This window comes from Xiphophorus maculatus, chromosome 17 (assembly GCF_002775205.1).
Source record: "Xiphophorus maculatus strain JP 163 A chromosome 17, X_maculatus-5.0-male, whole genome shotgun sequence".
NCBI classification, from domain to species: domain Eukaryota; kingdom Metazoa; phylum Chordata; class Actinopteri; order Cyprinodontiformes; family Poeciliidae; genus Xiphophorus; species Xiphophorus maculatus.
In genome coordinates, this window is record NC_036459.1 from 3,102,040 (window position 1) to 3,118,646 (window position 16,607).

The 16,607-nt window shown below is 36.7% G+C and overlaps 1 protein-coding gene across 1 annotated transcript in view; it reads right to left on the minus strand.

Moving 5' to 3' along the window:
• Nucleotides 1-16,227, minus strand: part of LOC102228871 (receptor-type tyrosine-protein phosphatase beta-like) — a 38,626-nt gene extending 22,399 nt beyond the window's left edge. Inside the window, exons 1-10 of the mRNA XM_023350032.1 lie at nt 15,789-16,227; nt 10,048-10,390; nt 5,335-5,472; nt 4,426-4,566; nt 4,101-4,358; nt 3,755-4,018; nt 2,682-2,798; nt 2,456-2,602; nt 2,255-2,372; nt 1,449-1,594 (exon numbers count right to left, since the gene is read on the minus strand). Coding sequence (XP_023205800.1) covers nt 1,449-1,594; nt 2,255-2,372; nt 2,456-2,602; nt 2,682-2,798; nt 3,755-4,018; nt 4,101-4,358; nt 4,426-4,566; nt 5,335-5,472; nt 10,048-10,390; nt 15,789-15,857 — 1,741 coding nt within the window. The 5' untranslated portion in view covers nt 15,858-16,227. The remainder of the gene's footprint in view (nt 1-1,448; nt 1,595-2,254; nt 2,373-2,455; nt 2,603-2,681; nt 2,799-3,754; nt 4,019-4,100; nt 4,359-4,425; nt 4,567-5,334; nt 5,473-10,047; nt 10,391-15,788) is intronic.
• Nucleotides 16,228-16,607: the final 380 nt, after the last annotated feature.

Here is a 16,607-nt window from a genome sequence, read left to right on the forward strand (position 1 = left end):
CTGATATTATCACATTCTTTGCAAGAACTGTGACCCGGCACACAAATCCCAAAGAATAAAAACAAACAAAGCTCAATCTTGAACTTAAAAAAAAAAAGACCATTTAGGGAGATAATGCAGTTTTGCTGTTTGGCCTCCACTGTGGCTCCTAACTTCGAACAAAATAAATGCTAAATAAGAAATAAATATTTTAATGTGTAATGGTTAAAAAAAATGGGTATAAAGGCTTTTATGAATGAAAATGCATTTTTTAATGCAATTTCATGCATAAAAAACATTTCCACAAAGATTGTCACCAGTAGTGTGAGGAATATACTTTTTAGTTAAGTCATTTGTTGCAAACTGCAAGATTGCTCTGATGTTATTTCCTATAAAACATAAATGTCCAATTTAATTCACCTAAAAACTAAAATAAAATTGTATAATTTAAATTTAAGTTAGATTAGGTTCCTATTTTCATATAAAATCCATTCAAATCTGTGTTTTTAATTTAAAGAAGTGCAAACAAGCTGAAGCATTCACATTCATGTATGCACACACACACATATTATATATATATGAATTATGTTTAGCAGTTTAAATTTAACTTGATTTCTTTAAGCGTAATAATAATGTAGACAAATATATATTTTTTTAGCAGCAGATGCATCAGGTAGTCTTAAAATGGATCTGCAATAATGGACTTTATTATATATATATATATATATATTTTTTTTTTAAGTCTACTGGGAAAAAAAGTATTTTTTTAAGTTTTGTTCATTAAAATTTATATAATTTATTTTATAATTGTAATTTTAAATTAATTTTTCTCTTCCTGGTCTTATTCTGAATATTTTGCAGCTGAAATAAAATGCAATACATAACAATAAACATTGTAAACCTAAATAAAAATCAAATATGTTTCTTTAAATATAGAGCTAATGTAGATCTGTACAAAAGTTTTATTAGTAAATATTCAAATTCAATTTAAATTCAAAAATACTTTATTGGTCCCAAAGGGAAATATATCCCTCTTTAAATACTTTAAGTAATTTCTGACAAAGAATTCTTAAAAAAGAAGAAATTTTTGATCAACTAAACCTAAAGCTAAATGAACATTCTGGTAATTCTTATTGTAATATTTTATTTTCTGAACAGCCGCGCTTCGGTCACATCGGGACTTTTTGAATCGTAATGTTTGAACATTCCTGCTCTGTTGATTGTTTGGTCCGACGGCTTGCTGAGGTTTCCTGTTTTGGCCGCTGATTGTGTTCGTTGGGAAAAAACCTGGATGGGAATATTGTATCTACACAATAAGATCCCAACTGACTGCCAACCAAACATGGTTACATAAGCCACTGTGTGTTTGTTTGTCATTAGCGGTTCTGAACAATAAGTTTCCTGTGCAGAAAGCAGCCTCTGCTTTTTTATTCAAGCACACCAAACCATGTAGAACGGCGTAAACTCACCTGTTCGAGCCTCCAGACTGATTGGTTTAGACTGCAGCTCCCCGCTGATAGTGGCAGCCTGCAGCCTGTAGAGGGTTCCAGGCATCAAACTGGTCAGAACCAAAGAGTTAGAACCAGCTGGAACGCTGTGGTTCTGGACAACAACACTGCAGGACCAGAAGAGTGGAGTTTGATGAGAAACTCAAGTGTTTTCAGAAAACAAAATGGTTTCAATGTATTTTACTGGGATTTTATGTGATTAACAGAAATTAGTGCATTTTTATTGAATAAAAATGATTCATGGTTTTCGATGTTTTCTACAAATAAAGATCAGAAATGCTCAGCACAGTTAGCGCCCCTCATTATAGGACATTTAAATGTCAAAATTAAATTGGTGTTTGAGGGTCTTTCAAGGGCAGATATAATATGGATTAAAGCTAGCGCTTTAGCAATAGCTTACGCTTAATACACTGTTGGTATAGTGCTATAGCATTAGCCTTAGCTAAATAGCATGTTGGTATAGCGCATTAGCATTAGCTTCTGGTAAATAACATGTTGGCTTAGCGCTTTGTTGTTAGTGGAATTAATATTTATGATCAGTGTTTTAGCATTAGCGCAACTAACATTTTAGCTAGCTGTTCCCACCTGCGTTTATTTTGAAAAAGTGTTGAAAATTATTAATTTTTCCTCTATTTCACAATCTTGTACTAATATGTGTCAATTTCTGAGGCAAAATCCCAATAAAATATTCAGAGTTTGTGGTTGTTATGTGACAAACGTTACAACCAAAAAACTTTAGAAAGCAAAGTTTACTCATTATTACGTACCTGTTTTGCAGCAGAGTGAGGTTGTACGAGTCCACGTCTCCTGGTGGTTTCTTCCAGGTCACCTGAAGGCTGTCGACTCCCGAGTTGCTCAGGCTGATCGTACGCAGCGCCATCGGAACTGAAGCACCACGAACATTCATCTCAGCAAAACTACAACTGCATTTGTTTAATCACCTCAACAAAACAGGATTGTTGACACACCTGTCCTTCCCTCCACTGATACAGATGTGTTCAGATTCCCACTCCTCGTCGTCACGGTGATGACGTACCGCCGTCCAGGGGTGAGCACGTTGAACGTGCACTCTCTCATGTTCGGCTCCACCTGGCGCGTGTCCACGATAGTGTCACCTGGAAGATAGCAGCGATTATACAAAAACCATCCAAGATGAAAAACATTCATCTATCTCTAGCAGGGATTTGGCGTTACCATGGCGAATGGTGAGGAAGTAGTCGTCACGTGATCCAGAAGGGGCGTGGTTCCACATGGCGCTGAGCAACGTCTCATCCGAGTGGCGAATGTGGAGATCTGCCACCGGAGCGGGAGCTGCAGGCGAGTTTTACCCACATTAGTTAAAGATCAACACGTTGATGATGTTTGCAAAAACAATATTTTGCAACAAAAAAACTGTTTCAAATAAATTATCGCGAAAATTCATAATATTTGGAAACCGCAATAAACCCAAAACAGGGCAGTCATCCAGCGGGACACTGTTTTAGAGTTAAAATGTTTTAAAAAAAATAACACTTGATAATTGTGTGTTATTGGAAAACATTATTAAAAATAGAAAACACCGACTGAAAAAAAGGCAAATATAAAAATAAACTAAAATAAATCAACAGTGCTTAGCCTGGTGGGGGCACAAGCAAAGCCTGGTGGCCCGCCAGGCTTAAAATACTCTGGAGGAAACCTTGAACATGCAAATTTATTATTTTTTAAATTTAAATATAATGAAATTCTGGGTCCACGTAAAGTAGAAAGCTGCACAATTTATGTTCAAAGCAAGAAAAAACTTTAACTTCCACACATTATTTAGAAAATGGTTTGTAACACAGGAGGAAGGAAATAAAACAATGTGTGACAGGAAGCAAAAAGAGTTTTTGTATATCAGTGATAAGTTCAAACAAAGAACAATTACAAACCAGCTTAAAAACTCAATAAAAGTCAACTGATCAGAATATATGTTGTATAGGATGGGTGCCTCAAAGGCCAAAATTGCTATTGTTGATGATGTCCTCAAAAATCAGATATTCTTCAGGAAATTTTGACTTTAATTTCCAGATTCTGACTTTTGATCTCAGAAGATTAAAGCAGAATTGTAAGAAATAAAAAGAATTATGAGAAAAAATTGAATTTTGAGAAAAATGTAAGAAATCTAAGATTAAAGTTAAATATTATTTTTCTTCAGTGACCCTAATTCTCTTCCATACAATTGCCATGAGTATTTGTCTTATTACTTTTTACCGTCTGTTCCAAATAAATAAGTAAAGTTAATGTCTGACCCGTTGACCCATAACAGCTGCTCTCGCCCGCCAGTCCTCCACTCTCCACTCTCAGCGTGGCTCGGTACCGCCTGCCAGGCGTCAGTTCTGTCCCCGGAAAGCTAAAGTTCACCGCATCTTGGCCCAGTGCGGTGTCGACCAGCTGCTGCACGCCATCTAACAGGAAAACCCTGTAGTTCTCCCAGCGGCCAGCGGGAGGCGCCCACGTTAGCAGAAGGCCGGTAGAAGAAGGAGACAGCTGGAGGCGTGACGCCACCGCCGGAGCTGAAGGTCGAACAGAAGCAGGATGAAGATGAAGAAGGAATAAAAAACAAACATAAGGAGTTTGGCTCCGTTTTTTTCTCACCTGTCCTGACGGTGAGTTTTGATTGGTTCGTCAGAGAGCCGCTGACTGACATCACTTCCACCTGATAGGCCGAGCCGGGGGTGAGCTTGTAGGCGGCGACCTCGGTGGCGTTTCCAGGCTGAGTCGTTTCCTGCACTATTGTGTCGTTGTCGAAGAAGGTGACGACCACGGCGTCCACGTCGCCTTCGGGAGGTTGCCACGACAACCGGAGGCTGGTGCCGTTGTTTTCCGAGGTGACGTTGGAAATGGCGGCGGGCGCTGGTGAGGGAACGCAGAGTTAAAACCTTCTCTTTCATCCACATCGCTCCGTTTCTGTTCGCGTTACCTGTCCGAGCCTCGACCGTCCTGCTGCTCTGAAGGCCGCCGGCTTCCGTCACCACGGTAACGACGTACAGGCGCCCCGGAGTCAGGTCGTTGAGTGTGTGCCGCGTCGTCGTGCTTCCTAAAGTCTCATTCTTCAGCAGATCTGGAGATACAAACAGTTACATGAGCCTGAAGCTGCTTGTTTCCTGGTAGAGACGCACAATTCAGTTTTCTGATTACTAACGAGAATATTGTTACAATAGAAGCAAAACACAAAATGATATTTTATAAGAAACAATCTAAGTTACAAAAAACTGTTAATGATGCATAAAAGTTAATTTTGTGCTTTTTTTCTTCAAAATAGACTCCATTGTTTGCATGATTGTTTTCATTGTTTAAAGCCCTGCGACTGATAGTAATTTGATACTAATATATTAAAAATAAAATGTTTCTTTTAAGTATTATCTCTAATATTTATAACAAAGTTTTCTCAATGTTCCTCGTTTTAATTTTTTGTCATTTTCTTGTGTTGCAGTTCTTATAAAATTTCAAATTTATTCTGCTAATCTGACTTTATTCCCCTATTAATTAAATTTTATTTTCGTATGACTGTATTGTTGAAATATTCTGACTTTATTCTGATAATTAACAAAAACATCGTAGCTTGGCGCTGATATTTAGTCATAGAGTTTTTCTGAAATCAAACGGTAAATAAATAGAAATGCAAAATGCTTGTGAAACAAGATGGCCGCCGTGGGCACCAACATCACTCTGAACTATGGAAACCCTTAGGAATGCACTGCTGGAAAAAAAATCCTGTTTCATCAGAAATGTTATCTTTGAAAACCATAAATTCGGTTAATTGATCAAATTGATTTATAGTGCAGACAAATGAAAAGTTAACTTTCTAAATTCTGAATTATAAACTTACCGGACTGATTGGAGCTCTGGGCTTTTTCCCGCAGCTGCAGCCTGAAGCGCTGCGTCCTGCCTGGGCCTGCCTGCCAGGAAAGGCCCAGGCTGCTGCAGGTCCTGGAGGTCACAGCCAGGCCGACCACCGCTGACGGTCCTGATGCAACAAAACACAGAAACTGTCAGAAAACACATTTAAATCAGCTTTTACAGTGCACACACACCTCAGATCTAAAGTTTCAACTACAAAAAACCGGAGCAGCAGAGATGTTTCATCCTGATAAGATTGGCACAAACACACACCCATCAGTCCTCAGAGACAGAACTGGTAGGAAAACAAACCAGAACTTTAAAATGGGTCGAGATGTTTGTTGTTTTTTAGTGACTCACACTATGAGGAGACAGATGCTCTTCCTGCAGAGGTCTTCTCAAACTTTACATCCAAAACAGATAAAAAAAAAACCTTCAAAGGAAGCCCAACTGTTTACGACAAAGAGCTTCAATACCAGACAGACAGTTCACAGAACCGGTTTTAAGCTTTTTGGCACCAGCAGCTCCACATAAAGACGATCTGTTCACATTTCTTCTCCAACCGATGAAAAATCCCAAAGAAAAGTTTGACAAAAAAACTTTTAGACTGGATTTTAGTTTCAACAGATTGAGTTCAAAGTTTCTAAATGAAATGAAAAATGTTGGGAGAGTAATGAATGAATGAATGAATGAATGAATGAATGAATGAATGAATGAATGAATGAATGAATGAATGAACAGACGGACGGATGGACGGACGGATGGATGAATGAACAGACGGATGGATGGATAGATGGATGGATGAATGGATAAACAGACGGACGGATGGACGGACGGATGGATGAATGAACAGACGGATGGATGGATGGATGGATGGATGGATGGATGGATGGATGGATGGATGGATGGATGGACAGACGGACGAATGGATGAATGAACAGACGGATGGATGGATGGATGGATGGATGGATGGATGGATGGATGGATGGATGGATGGACAGACAGATGAACGGATGGATGGATGGATGGATGGATGGATGGATGGATGGATGGATGGATGGATGGATGGATGGACGGACGGATGGACAGACAGATGAATGGATGGATGGATGGATGGATGGATGGATGGATGGATGGATGGATGGATGGATGGATGGATGGATGAACAGACGGACGGACGGATGGACGGACAGACAGATGGACAGATGGATGGATGGATGGATGGATGGATGAACAGACCGATGGACAGATGGATGGATGGATGGATGGATGGATGAACAGACGGATGGACAGATGGACGGACAGACAGATGAACAGACGGATGGATGGATGAACAGACGGATGCATGGATGGATGGATGGATGGATGGATGAACAGACGGATGCATGGATGGATGGATGGATGGATGGATGGATGGATGAACAGACGGATGGACAGATGGATGGACAGCAGCTCCTAAATCTCCTAAATCCCTCAGACTGTAAATTTTAAATGTTCTTCAGTAAATCAAGCTGAATTTTAATCACCACATTTTTAATCATCATAATGAACCTTCCCTTTAATGGATCTGCACATTTAAAGGGGCGTCCATAATGTTTTTGTAGTCAAACCATCAAGAGTTTCAAGAGTTCAGAAACTAAAACAAAAGTTTCTAAAGGTCAGCAGAGCCTCCAGAGATAAGGCCGCTCCAGCAGGACGGGCCGACTGTTTGCAGGTTACCGTCGGGACTCAACTGGACGCTGCAACGCCCCGTTTCCTCCAAACGCAACACGCACGCAGCCTCACACCCTTTCCCACAGAACAAAGAAACAATGGAGGCAGGAAATGGCTGAACCCAGAGCTCTGCCCACCATGGAAATACACACCAAGGGTCCAACTTCTGTTCTGGACGCCCGCCAGCATGCTAACACACACACGCGCACACACACACACGCACACACACACACACACACACACACACACGTTAACACGCAGCGCTGCAGCTCTATCACTCTGCCTCAGCAGGGCTGCGGTTCCTGTAGCTAATCACAGAGCCGCAGAGAGGGGAAGCTTCATGACATTAACTCTGAGACACGCAGGGTGGGGGGTTTGTTCACTTCTGTCAAAATACACCGTTCATTTATTTCTGTAATTATATTCAACTAAAGATGGAAACAATCAACTTTTATTAATGGTTTATTAGATTAAAATTAGTTCCAATTTTTAGTGTTGTAGTTTGGCCTCCATCCAGCAGAGGGCAGATCGGGCAATCCTTAAGGAGCCAGTTGATACAGAAACAAAGATGGCGGAGCGATACCAGAATGGGAAAGCAAAACGGTCCAAACAGAATCCGGTTTGAGATAAAAAATTCACTTTATGCAGTTCTGTTTAGAAATATAAACACTCAACAAACTCTTTAAGGTTTAGCTTAAGTTGAGCTTCATGACGGAGGAGCATCACTTTCTCAACTACAAAGGAAAGGATGTACAACAGTGTATTAGACCATGACAGGCAAGAAAACGAGTACATTTCTGCCAAAAAGCGCAGAGGTTAATCTCAGCAAATTCCACCAAATTATTGACTTTGAAAGTCAAATTTCCAAGTTTTCAAGATTAATCTCAAATTTGTCATTTTCTTTCAAGCAACTTTTTCAAGCGAGTTTTGTCTAGAGACTAAATTCTAAATTTCCGAATTTTTTCTTTCAAATTTTCAACTTTTCATACTCAGACATTTTTATTTTTTGCAGAAAACATCTAGTAATCTCAATCTCAAAAGTAATCTTTCTATCTTTTTAGCACGTTTTACTTTTCTTACACTAAAATGTGAAAGATTAATATAAAAAAAAGTTTCTGCAAATTTTTTGACTTTTCTCACAATGACGAGAGAATTTTTGAGATTTAACTCAACCTTTCAGATTTTTTTTCATGCAAATTTTCAACTTTTCAAACTCAAAAATTATGATTTTTTTCTAGAAAATGTGACTAATCTCAAACTTTCAGTTTTTTTTCTCACAAATTTTCTCAAGTTTTTTGGCAGAAATTTAACCATCCATTTTCCATTAAGTTGAGACAGTTGTACAGCAGATAGACATCGCCTCCCTACAAAAGGATCCACTAAACAAGCTATATGTTTCCATTACCTTTCACAATAATGAAAAGTTCAGTGGAAGGAAAAACTGTAGTGGATAATTGCAGCCTGAAGAAAATTACAAATCAAAGGCTATTTTAGGCAATTCAGATTCACTTTTTTCCCCCATATCTGACTCTTTCACAGAAGTCTGAATGATCTAATTCAGATCTTTCCATTTATTAGTTTCCTTCATTTTGTTCTGAAGTCTATTTACTCGGTGGCTGCATAAATCATATCAGTTGGACATGTGAAGAAAACACCATGACCTTTAAACAGCGGATATGTAATCAGACAGGCTAAGAGGCTGTCAACGTTATGAATGTAGGAGGAAGGAAATGCCTCTGCAGGCAACAGCTTAAATATGCAGAAGAAGAGCAAAGAACGGCTATTAATAGACAAAGATGTAATAAAAAGTTTTGCATAAAATCAGAACAACAATAATGTGAAAACTGATATTTTCTTTCAATCTGTGTTGCGTTGATTTAAATATAATAACTTTGTCCAGAATGTGTGTTTTGGGGTGAATTTTACTTTTTTAAATACGTTTTTTGTTAGATGTTTAAACCAAATACAGCTGTTTGTTCTGTGTCCCTTTTCTTCTGCCATTAAATCCTATTTTAACTATAATACAAAAATAAAATTTCTAATATCGTTTTTATCACCTAGAGTTGAAATCCATTAAAAATGAACTGTTTTACAACATAACATGTTTTATCAACTGTAAATTTGCATATTTGGAGAGAGAAAGAGAAATTTATCTTTTATCTATTTTGAATTAAATAAAATTGAATAAGCGTTGTTATTAATGTTTGAGGCTCAGATTGTTGGGTACTTCCCTCTAAAAATATTAGTCAAAAGGATACTTTAATAGGTAATAGTTTCATTAAAGACAATGAAAAAAATCTAAATTCCTTCAACTTTTGCTGTAAACAATGAAAACGTAAGTTATTATCTAATTTGATTTTAAAAAATTAAAAAATACAGATACATGACAATTCTGTAGCAACATTTGTCTCAAAGTGAGTCAGGTGGAGCAACTTATTTTCAAATTGCACAAAAAATAAACTCTTAATTGTTTGAAGGGTAAAACTGACTTTAAAAGAACATTTTTCTGTTGAATTAGAGTAAAAAATTACTTAACTCCTCTAGGAATAAATAACAAACAGAAAATATTACCAACATTTGTCAAATTTAGGTGAGCATTTATCATGATATAAAGTTTTAGTGGACTATGAATTGTCTCAGAAGTTATTGATATAACGGATAATATTGTTTTGAGAGAATTTTCAAGTTATATAATGATAATAATGCAAGAACACATTCTCAAACATCAACAAACTTTAAACTCAAATGAAAATTTAAGACTACAAGAAGATATTTTAAAAATACAAAATAATCAAAACAATAAATAAAATGAATTATGAAGTCTCTTTAAACAAACTTGTCCTTCAAAAAAAGGAGCCAGTTGAGTAAAAAATGCCAAACTGAAAACCTTTATCATCCAGTTTTTGGTAAAAAGAAAAAAACAATAAATGGAAATTATTGAAATTATGATGCGATTAATCAAATCTAAGCTTCAGTTTCTGTAACTCACTGGTGTGCAGCGTGACGTTGGCCGACTCATCGTCCGTCTGCGATTGGACCTGCAGCAGGTAGGCGGCTCCAGGCTCCAGGTGATCCAACGCGCAGGTGAAAACTCCGCCGCCAGCGCCGCGCGGCCGCTCCGTTTCATTCCCCTGCAGCTCACGCTCTGTGACTCTGCGACACTCGGAGGCGTCCGTTCCGACGTCCGGCGACGCCACGGAGAAGGAGCAGTTCAGTCCGGCGGTAGTCAGAGTCAGAGAAATGGAGTTCGGACCGGACGCCGATCCAGACACAGAGATGCTGCAGGGAGCGGAGGATGCAGGATGCTCTGTGGGAGCTGCACTGCTCACAACCTGCAGCAGCACACAGAGCACTTTAACGGACTTTCAGGAGAATCATGACTAACTTTACACCTACACAAAATATAAATAACATTTACTAGAGTTCATACGTTTTTCTCACAGTAAAATTCAAGCATTTAAAGTTGTCAAACTTTTCCGATAGATAAAAATAATACAAATAAACTGAGAAAAAAGAGAGTATAAATCCATTATTTTGTGATATAATTTATTACTGTTATTAAAAATATCTTGACAAACGTTCTACATCCTACAGCAGGGACAAAATACATTTAAATGGGACAATAGTGTATGTTTTAAAATGTCTCACTTACACACATAGAATAGGATATATCTTTATTGATCCTCAACAAGAAATTATTTATTTGTTGACAAGCTTCTCCATCCAAAGTGTTAAATATTAGCAAATACAAATAAGTGATATAATAAAAAAATACATACAAGTGTGATATTATAATTTAAACAAATAATAAACCTAAATATAAAAAATAAATAAAAACAAGTAGGTACATGGGAATATATTTATCTATAAATGAGTATAGAAATAGAAACTAAAGTCTAAAAACTTTGAGCTTCTTTTATCAAAAATAATTTTTCTTTCTGGTGTTTATATTATAAAGTATAAACTTTGTTTCAAGTATGTTTATACATTTTATTAGTGTTATTTCTAATAGAGGACAGATTAGGGCTGCAACAATTCATCGCAATGTATCTTGTATTTCTAACTGTCACCTAATTTTAATCGTTTAATCACTAACTGGAGTATACAGACTCTAAAAGTCGATTTGCTGATTAATAACCGGATTAGAGCAGACATGAAGCCAAAACGACAAAATCTCATATCAAGTCTAAAAAATTTAACTTTTAGCTTTATGTGTCAAAAATAAGTTCTTGTTCTGGTGTTTCAGTCTGATGTTTTCTAATTCCTTAAAAGTATATATCTTTTTTAAGTTTATATATTTTATTAGTGTTCTTAATAATGAACAGATTCATTGTGATTAACTGATTATTGAAATAATCGATTAATCGTTAACAGATTTTAAATAAAACCCGTTTACTAAAAAATAAATAAATAATATTTTTAAAAAGTGTCACTTTTGGCTTCACCTGGTTCAGATTCTGTAAAAAATAAATGTTTTGTTTTTTAGAAACTCAATTATTTTGTTTCAAACTTCTAAACCGTGGAAAATGCAAAGGAGAAACTGGATTCAGGAGCGAGAAATGCTGGAGAAAAAAAAGAGAAACTAGTGAAATCTCTACAGATCTGAGGTATGGGAACCTGTTTGGGAAGCAGGAAAAAGCAAACTTTTACAGCCAGCTTTCAAGTCTGCAGGGGACAGGTGTCCAACTCCGACAAACAGCTCCGAGGGCGGAGCGGCGCTTTGATGCCATTGTTCTGAGAAACTTTCAGGAGGAGACTCAAACCGAGACTAAAGAGAATTTGAAGGTCAAATTCTTCCTCACGGTTTCCAGACGTTGCTCTAATCTAAACATCTGATGATGATCATAAAAACCATTATGGCAGCAGCATCTCTGCATCCTGGCACCTCAACTACTTTTTGTCCTCAAACCAGAGATGTTTACAAGTCATTTTGTCCTAGTCCCAGGTAAGTTTCAAGTGTCCATTGACTGAAATGACTGTTTTCTAATCTGTTCTCCAACGTCTAGGTCACCTCTAACTCTGCGTCGCCTAGATCTGAAATCTCAGTCTGAAATTATGACATGAACATTTAATAATTATGTTTAAATATATTTATTTTTATTAAAAGTTACATTTTAATCATTCAACATTTAATTAATCATCACAAAAACTGCTAAAGGTTTATTAATATTATTTTAAAAACTGATCCATTATAGTATTTCTTTCAGTAGATAAGTATAAATATATATTTATGTTCAAAGAAAAATAATAGATAACTATTATTGCTGAATTTCTACTATAATAATAAAGTTGTATTCATATTACACTAAATCTGGTTTGGATAGTTCTCTTCACAAATTTAAGGTATAAATTACAATATTATTAATGAGACAAATTGGAGGAAGTAAATGACTGTAAAACTGAGCAGCACAGGAAGTGTTGGGGAAGCAGCATCAGAGCCAACGACTCTAATAGACTAGACAAAATCATCAGGAAAGCTGGCTCTGTACTGGGACTAAGGCTGGAGTCCCTGGAAACTGTGGTGGAGAGGAGGACACTGAAGAAGGTTCTGTCTATTATGGACAATAAGCAGCAGCCTCTCCACCACACAGTGGACAGACAGCGGAGCACCTTCTCACATAGGCTGCTCCAGCTTCGCTGTCGTAGGGACAGATACAGGAAATCCTTCCTGCCACAGGCCATCTCACTGTACAATAAAAGCTAAATCATTGTTCTGCACTAATCAGTCCAATTTCGCACAACTGCACTGTGGCACACTTGCTGTACATATATTTACATATACATACTGTATCTGCATTTTTTGAATCTTTGCAAGGACTGCTCTAAGCTGCTTTTTATATTGACAGCATGTTATATTTTATTTTTATTTTATCTTGTCTACAATTGCTACTCAGTGGTGGTTGTTGTGTGTCTTGTCTCTATGCTGCTGTAACGGCGAAATAATTTCCCTGCTGGGATGAATAAAGTAATTCTATTCTATTCTATAAGTGCTTCTATTTTGATATTTCCAGCAGGAAGTGTAATGTAGCAGCTAGCGTAGCAGTGAGAGCATATCGGTCAGTCATGTTTATTGTGTTCTGAAATGATTCCAAGTCATTTAATACAGAGTTTATCTGTTCATCTGGTCACTAACGCTAACAGGAACAGATTGCTATGAGTCACTAGCATCCCATAATAATCCAACATCAGTGTCTAATAATATAGCTCACTGTTTCACAGCAAAGCCATTTTTTATCTCACACATCGGCTTCCTCTCTTCATTAATCAGATAAAAACTGGGACTCGAGTCTCTGACATGTCAAGTCTCAAGTTTTTAGGTTTGTAGTTTTATTTTTAGTTTGACTTGAGACTCAAACTTTCACAAGTTGTCAAATTCTAAAAGCTGCAGTCAGTATCTATCAAAACATCTTAATTTTTAAAAAATGTGCACTTTGTTTCATCCATTTGTTTTATTGTTTTACTTCCATTTCAGCCACTAACAATTAAGCAAGTAATTGAATTTTATTGCTATTTATATAGATTTTTTTCTCTCTATTTTCTTCTTGAGATTTTATACTTAGTTTGATCATTTCTATCAGTGACCTGCAGCACTATTAGTTGAAAAATGCTCTGCTGGCAATTATTGATAAATTGATTAATTTGCTGGAGGAAATGTGGAGGTTCAGAGACTTAAAGATCTTTAAAAAGATGCCAGGTTCAATTTATCACACCTGTCATGGAAACTGGTCTGGATATTGTTTTTGATCAATCAGCTGTTTAACAGGAGCAAATTATAAAACATAAAACTTTCAAAAAAGATGTATAAAAAAAATACTAAGTTTTGTTCAAAGAAAGGAGAAAAAGGAGGTGAAAAGGAAAAAATAAAAATACAAATCAGGAAAAGATAAAAGGGAAAAAATAAAGTCAAGATAGAAAAGAGGAAGAAAGGAAAAAAGAAAAAAGGAATAGAAATAGAGTAAAAATAAAAAAAAGGGGAAAGAAGAGAAACAAGAGGAAAAATAAAAAAAGGGTTAAAAGCGAAAAAAAAAGTGGGAGAATGAAACAAACAAAAAAAGGGGAAGGAGAATAAAGTGAAAAAAGAAAAATACTGTCCAAAGTGGACAGACATTAGGGGAAAAACATGTCTAACATCTGAACATGACACATAAATTGGGATAAATTAAAGTTTCCTGAATTTAATTTTCTTCCTTTGCGGAGCATCAAGCAGCTTGTTGCGACAGATAATCAGCTGCAGCTTTTTAAAGATGGCCGCTCGCCGCTGTCAGCTTGTGGGTCGAGCGGCCGCCTGTTGGTTGGCAGATAACGAAGTTCAGGGAGTTCAGAGACGACAGCGGAGCGTTCGGGACAGAGACGGGAAGAGAAGGAAGTGATCCAGAGGAAAATCAAGCTGGATAACAGAATACCGAATGTCAAACTGGTGGAGCTTCAATCTGCAGAATCAGGCAACAATTTCAACTCCTCTGGAAAAACGAGGATACATATGTAGCACATCACCAAAACCAGGGAAAGAGAAACTTAATGTATCTTTTCAGCAACTACATTTGATGTGAACATGGCAGCATGTTTCCTGCTGGAGTTTTAAATAATGAAATGAGCTACAAGGAGTAGATTATTGTATTATCGTCATCACGATAAATCCTAAATCTATTTTCCATCAGAGCAGCAAATACCTATAAACTCAAAAATATCATTTAATGCAGTTAGTAAATGATAATATTATTGCTTTGATACAATTTTAAGTAATAATAGCATAACAAGGCAAGAAACCATTCTCAAAGATCAATAAACTTTAAATTCTAATGAACATTTAACACTGGAATGTTAAGACGTTTTAAAAATGCAGAATAAATAAACAAAACAACAAATAAAATGAATTATTAAGTCTCTGTAAACTAAATTATCCTTTAAAAAGGAGCCAGAGTGAAAACCTTTATCATCCAGTTTTTTGTGGAAAGTGAAAAACAATAAATCATGCAAATGGAAATTATTGATCTCGTTTTAATTTATTATGCCATTAATTGATTTACTCATTAGTGTGTCAGGCCTACATGTAACTGATATGTTGGATTTCAAATAACTTTGTGTTCAATAGGCTGTATTTGTGTTAATCATTTGATAAACAGCAAAGTAGTTTTAAATTGTCTTCACCATGATAAAAACCACAAAATATGATAAAACACAGATTTTAGTTTCCTCTAAAACGTTCCTAAAATATTCACCACTAATGAGTAAAAGTTAAATTCTGATTCAGAAGTATTTTTAAGAGGCCATTTTTGTTAATTTTATTAGAAAAGGAAGATGTTTTATTTCCATTTACTTGTCGAGTTGAAGCTTTGGTGCACAAACAACAGATATCATGACCCAGAATAAAAGAATAGAAGCCAGAAAGCAACTTTTAAACAAAGTTTCTAAACAAGAAAAAGCAATCTCAAATATTTTCTTCTAAAGATATGAGCAGACATAATGAAACATTATTTCTCTCAGAGTTTTTAGCCAAGATTAAAAAAAACAAAATAAGTGACTCATCTTTATCTTCTACCTCATGTTTTGTCTTTTTTTACTTTGAGAAAGTTGAGAAAAACACACACCTTGAATTCAATCAGAGGCAAAAGGAAGAATAGCAGCAATAGAAACTGGTTCTACTTTAGCCTGTCTTGTAAAATTTTACACATTTTCCCCGAAATCAGCAGAAAGAATTGGTAAAATGTCGGCCTGGTTGTCTGCACTGACCTGGAGCAGCAGCAGCAGCGAGGCGAACCCCAGGCAGCAGGAGAAACTTCTAGCTTTACATTTCAGCATTTTGATCGTCCTTCAGATCCGCAGCCGGAGCATGCAAAACCATAATCCTGAGGTCCGAGATGTTTTAAAGACTGATACTCCCTCCGTTTGGCGTCTTCGCTGGAAACAAACACAAAGTGTCCTGCGAAACAAAGTAATTCCTTATTTCGAGTTAATTGTGCAAAGGGAAACTTTTGGTGTCCATCCTGCACTTGGAGCTCCTCAGACTGGACCCTTTCCTCTCCACAGCGCTACGCCTCGCTCTTCCTGTCTGTCTGTCTGAGGTGTCGACTCTAACGGACTTCCTCACTGAGTCGCTGGAAAGGCTGGTCTACACACCAGACTAATAATAGGTCCTGCTGCCACCGCCGCGGCGCACCTAGCTGCTCCAACAACAGAGGTAGAAGATAAAATCAGAGCGAGAGCGACGAATAAAAACGGCCATTTCTGGAGAATAAAATTAGAACATTTATTCCTACTTTAAATAGAAACAATTGAACATCAGATGCTCATGAATGGAGCATCATTACTCAGCATTTAGAAAGTTTAAGACAGAAAAGATCACAAGAACAATTCTGTATAAATATAAGGTTTAACATATAATCCACGATTCACTCATACGTCTTTATATGTCATTTTGTGTGGAAGCATAAGGATCCAATAATTAATCAATTATTGAAATAATCATCAACTGATTTGGTGATTGGTTAATTATGATTGATCTCATTAATCATGATTATTAAAATACTCAACTAATTTAGTAATCACAAG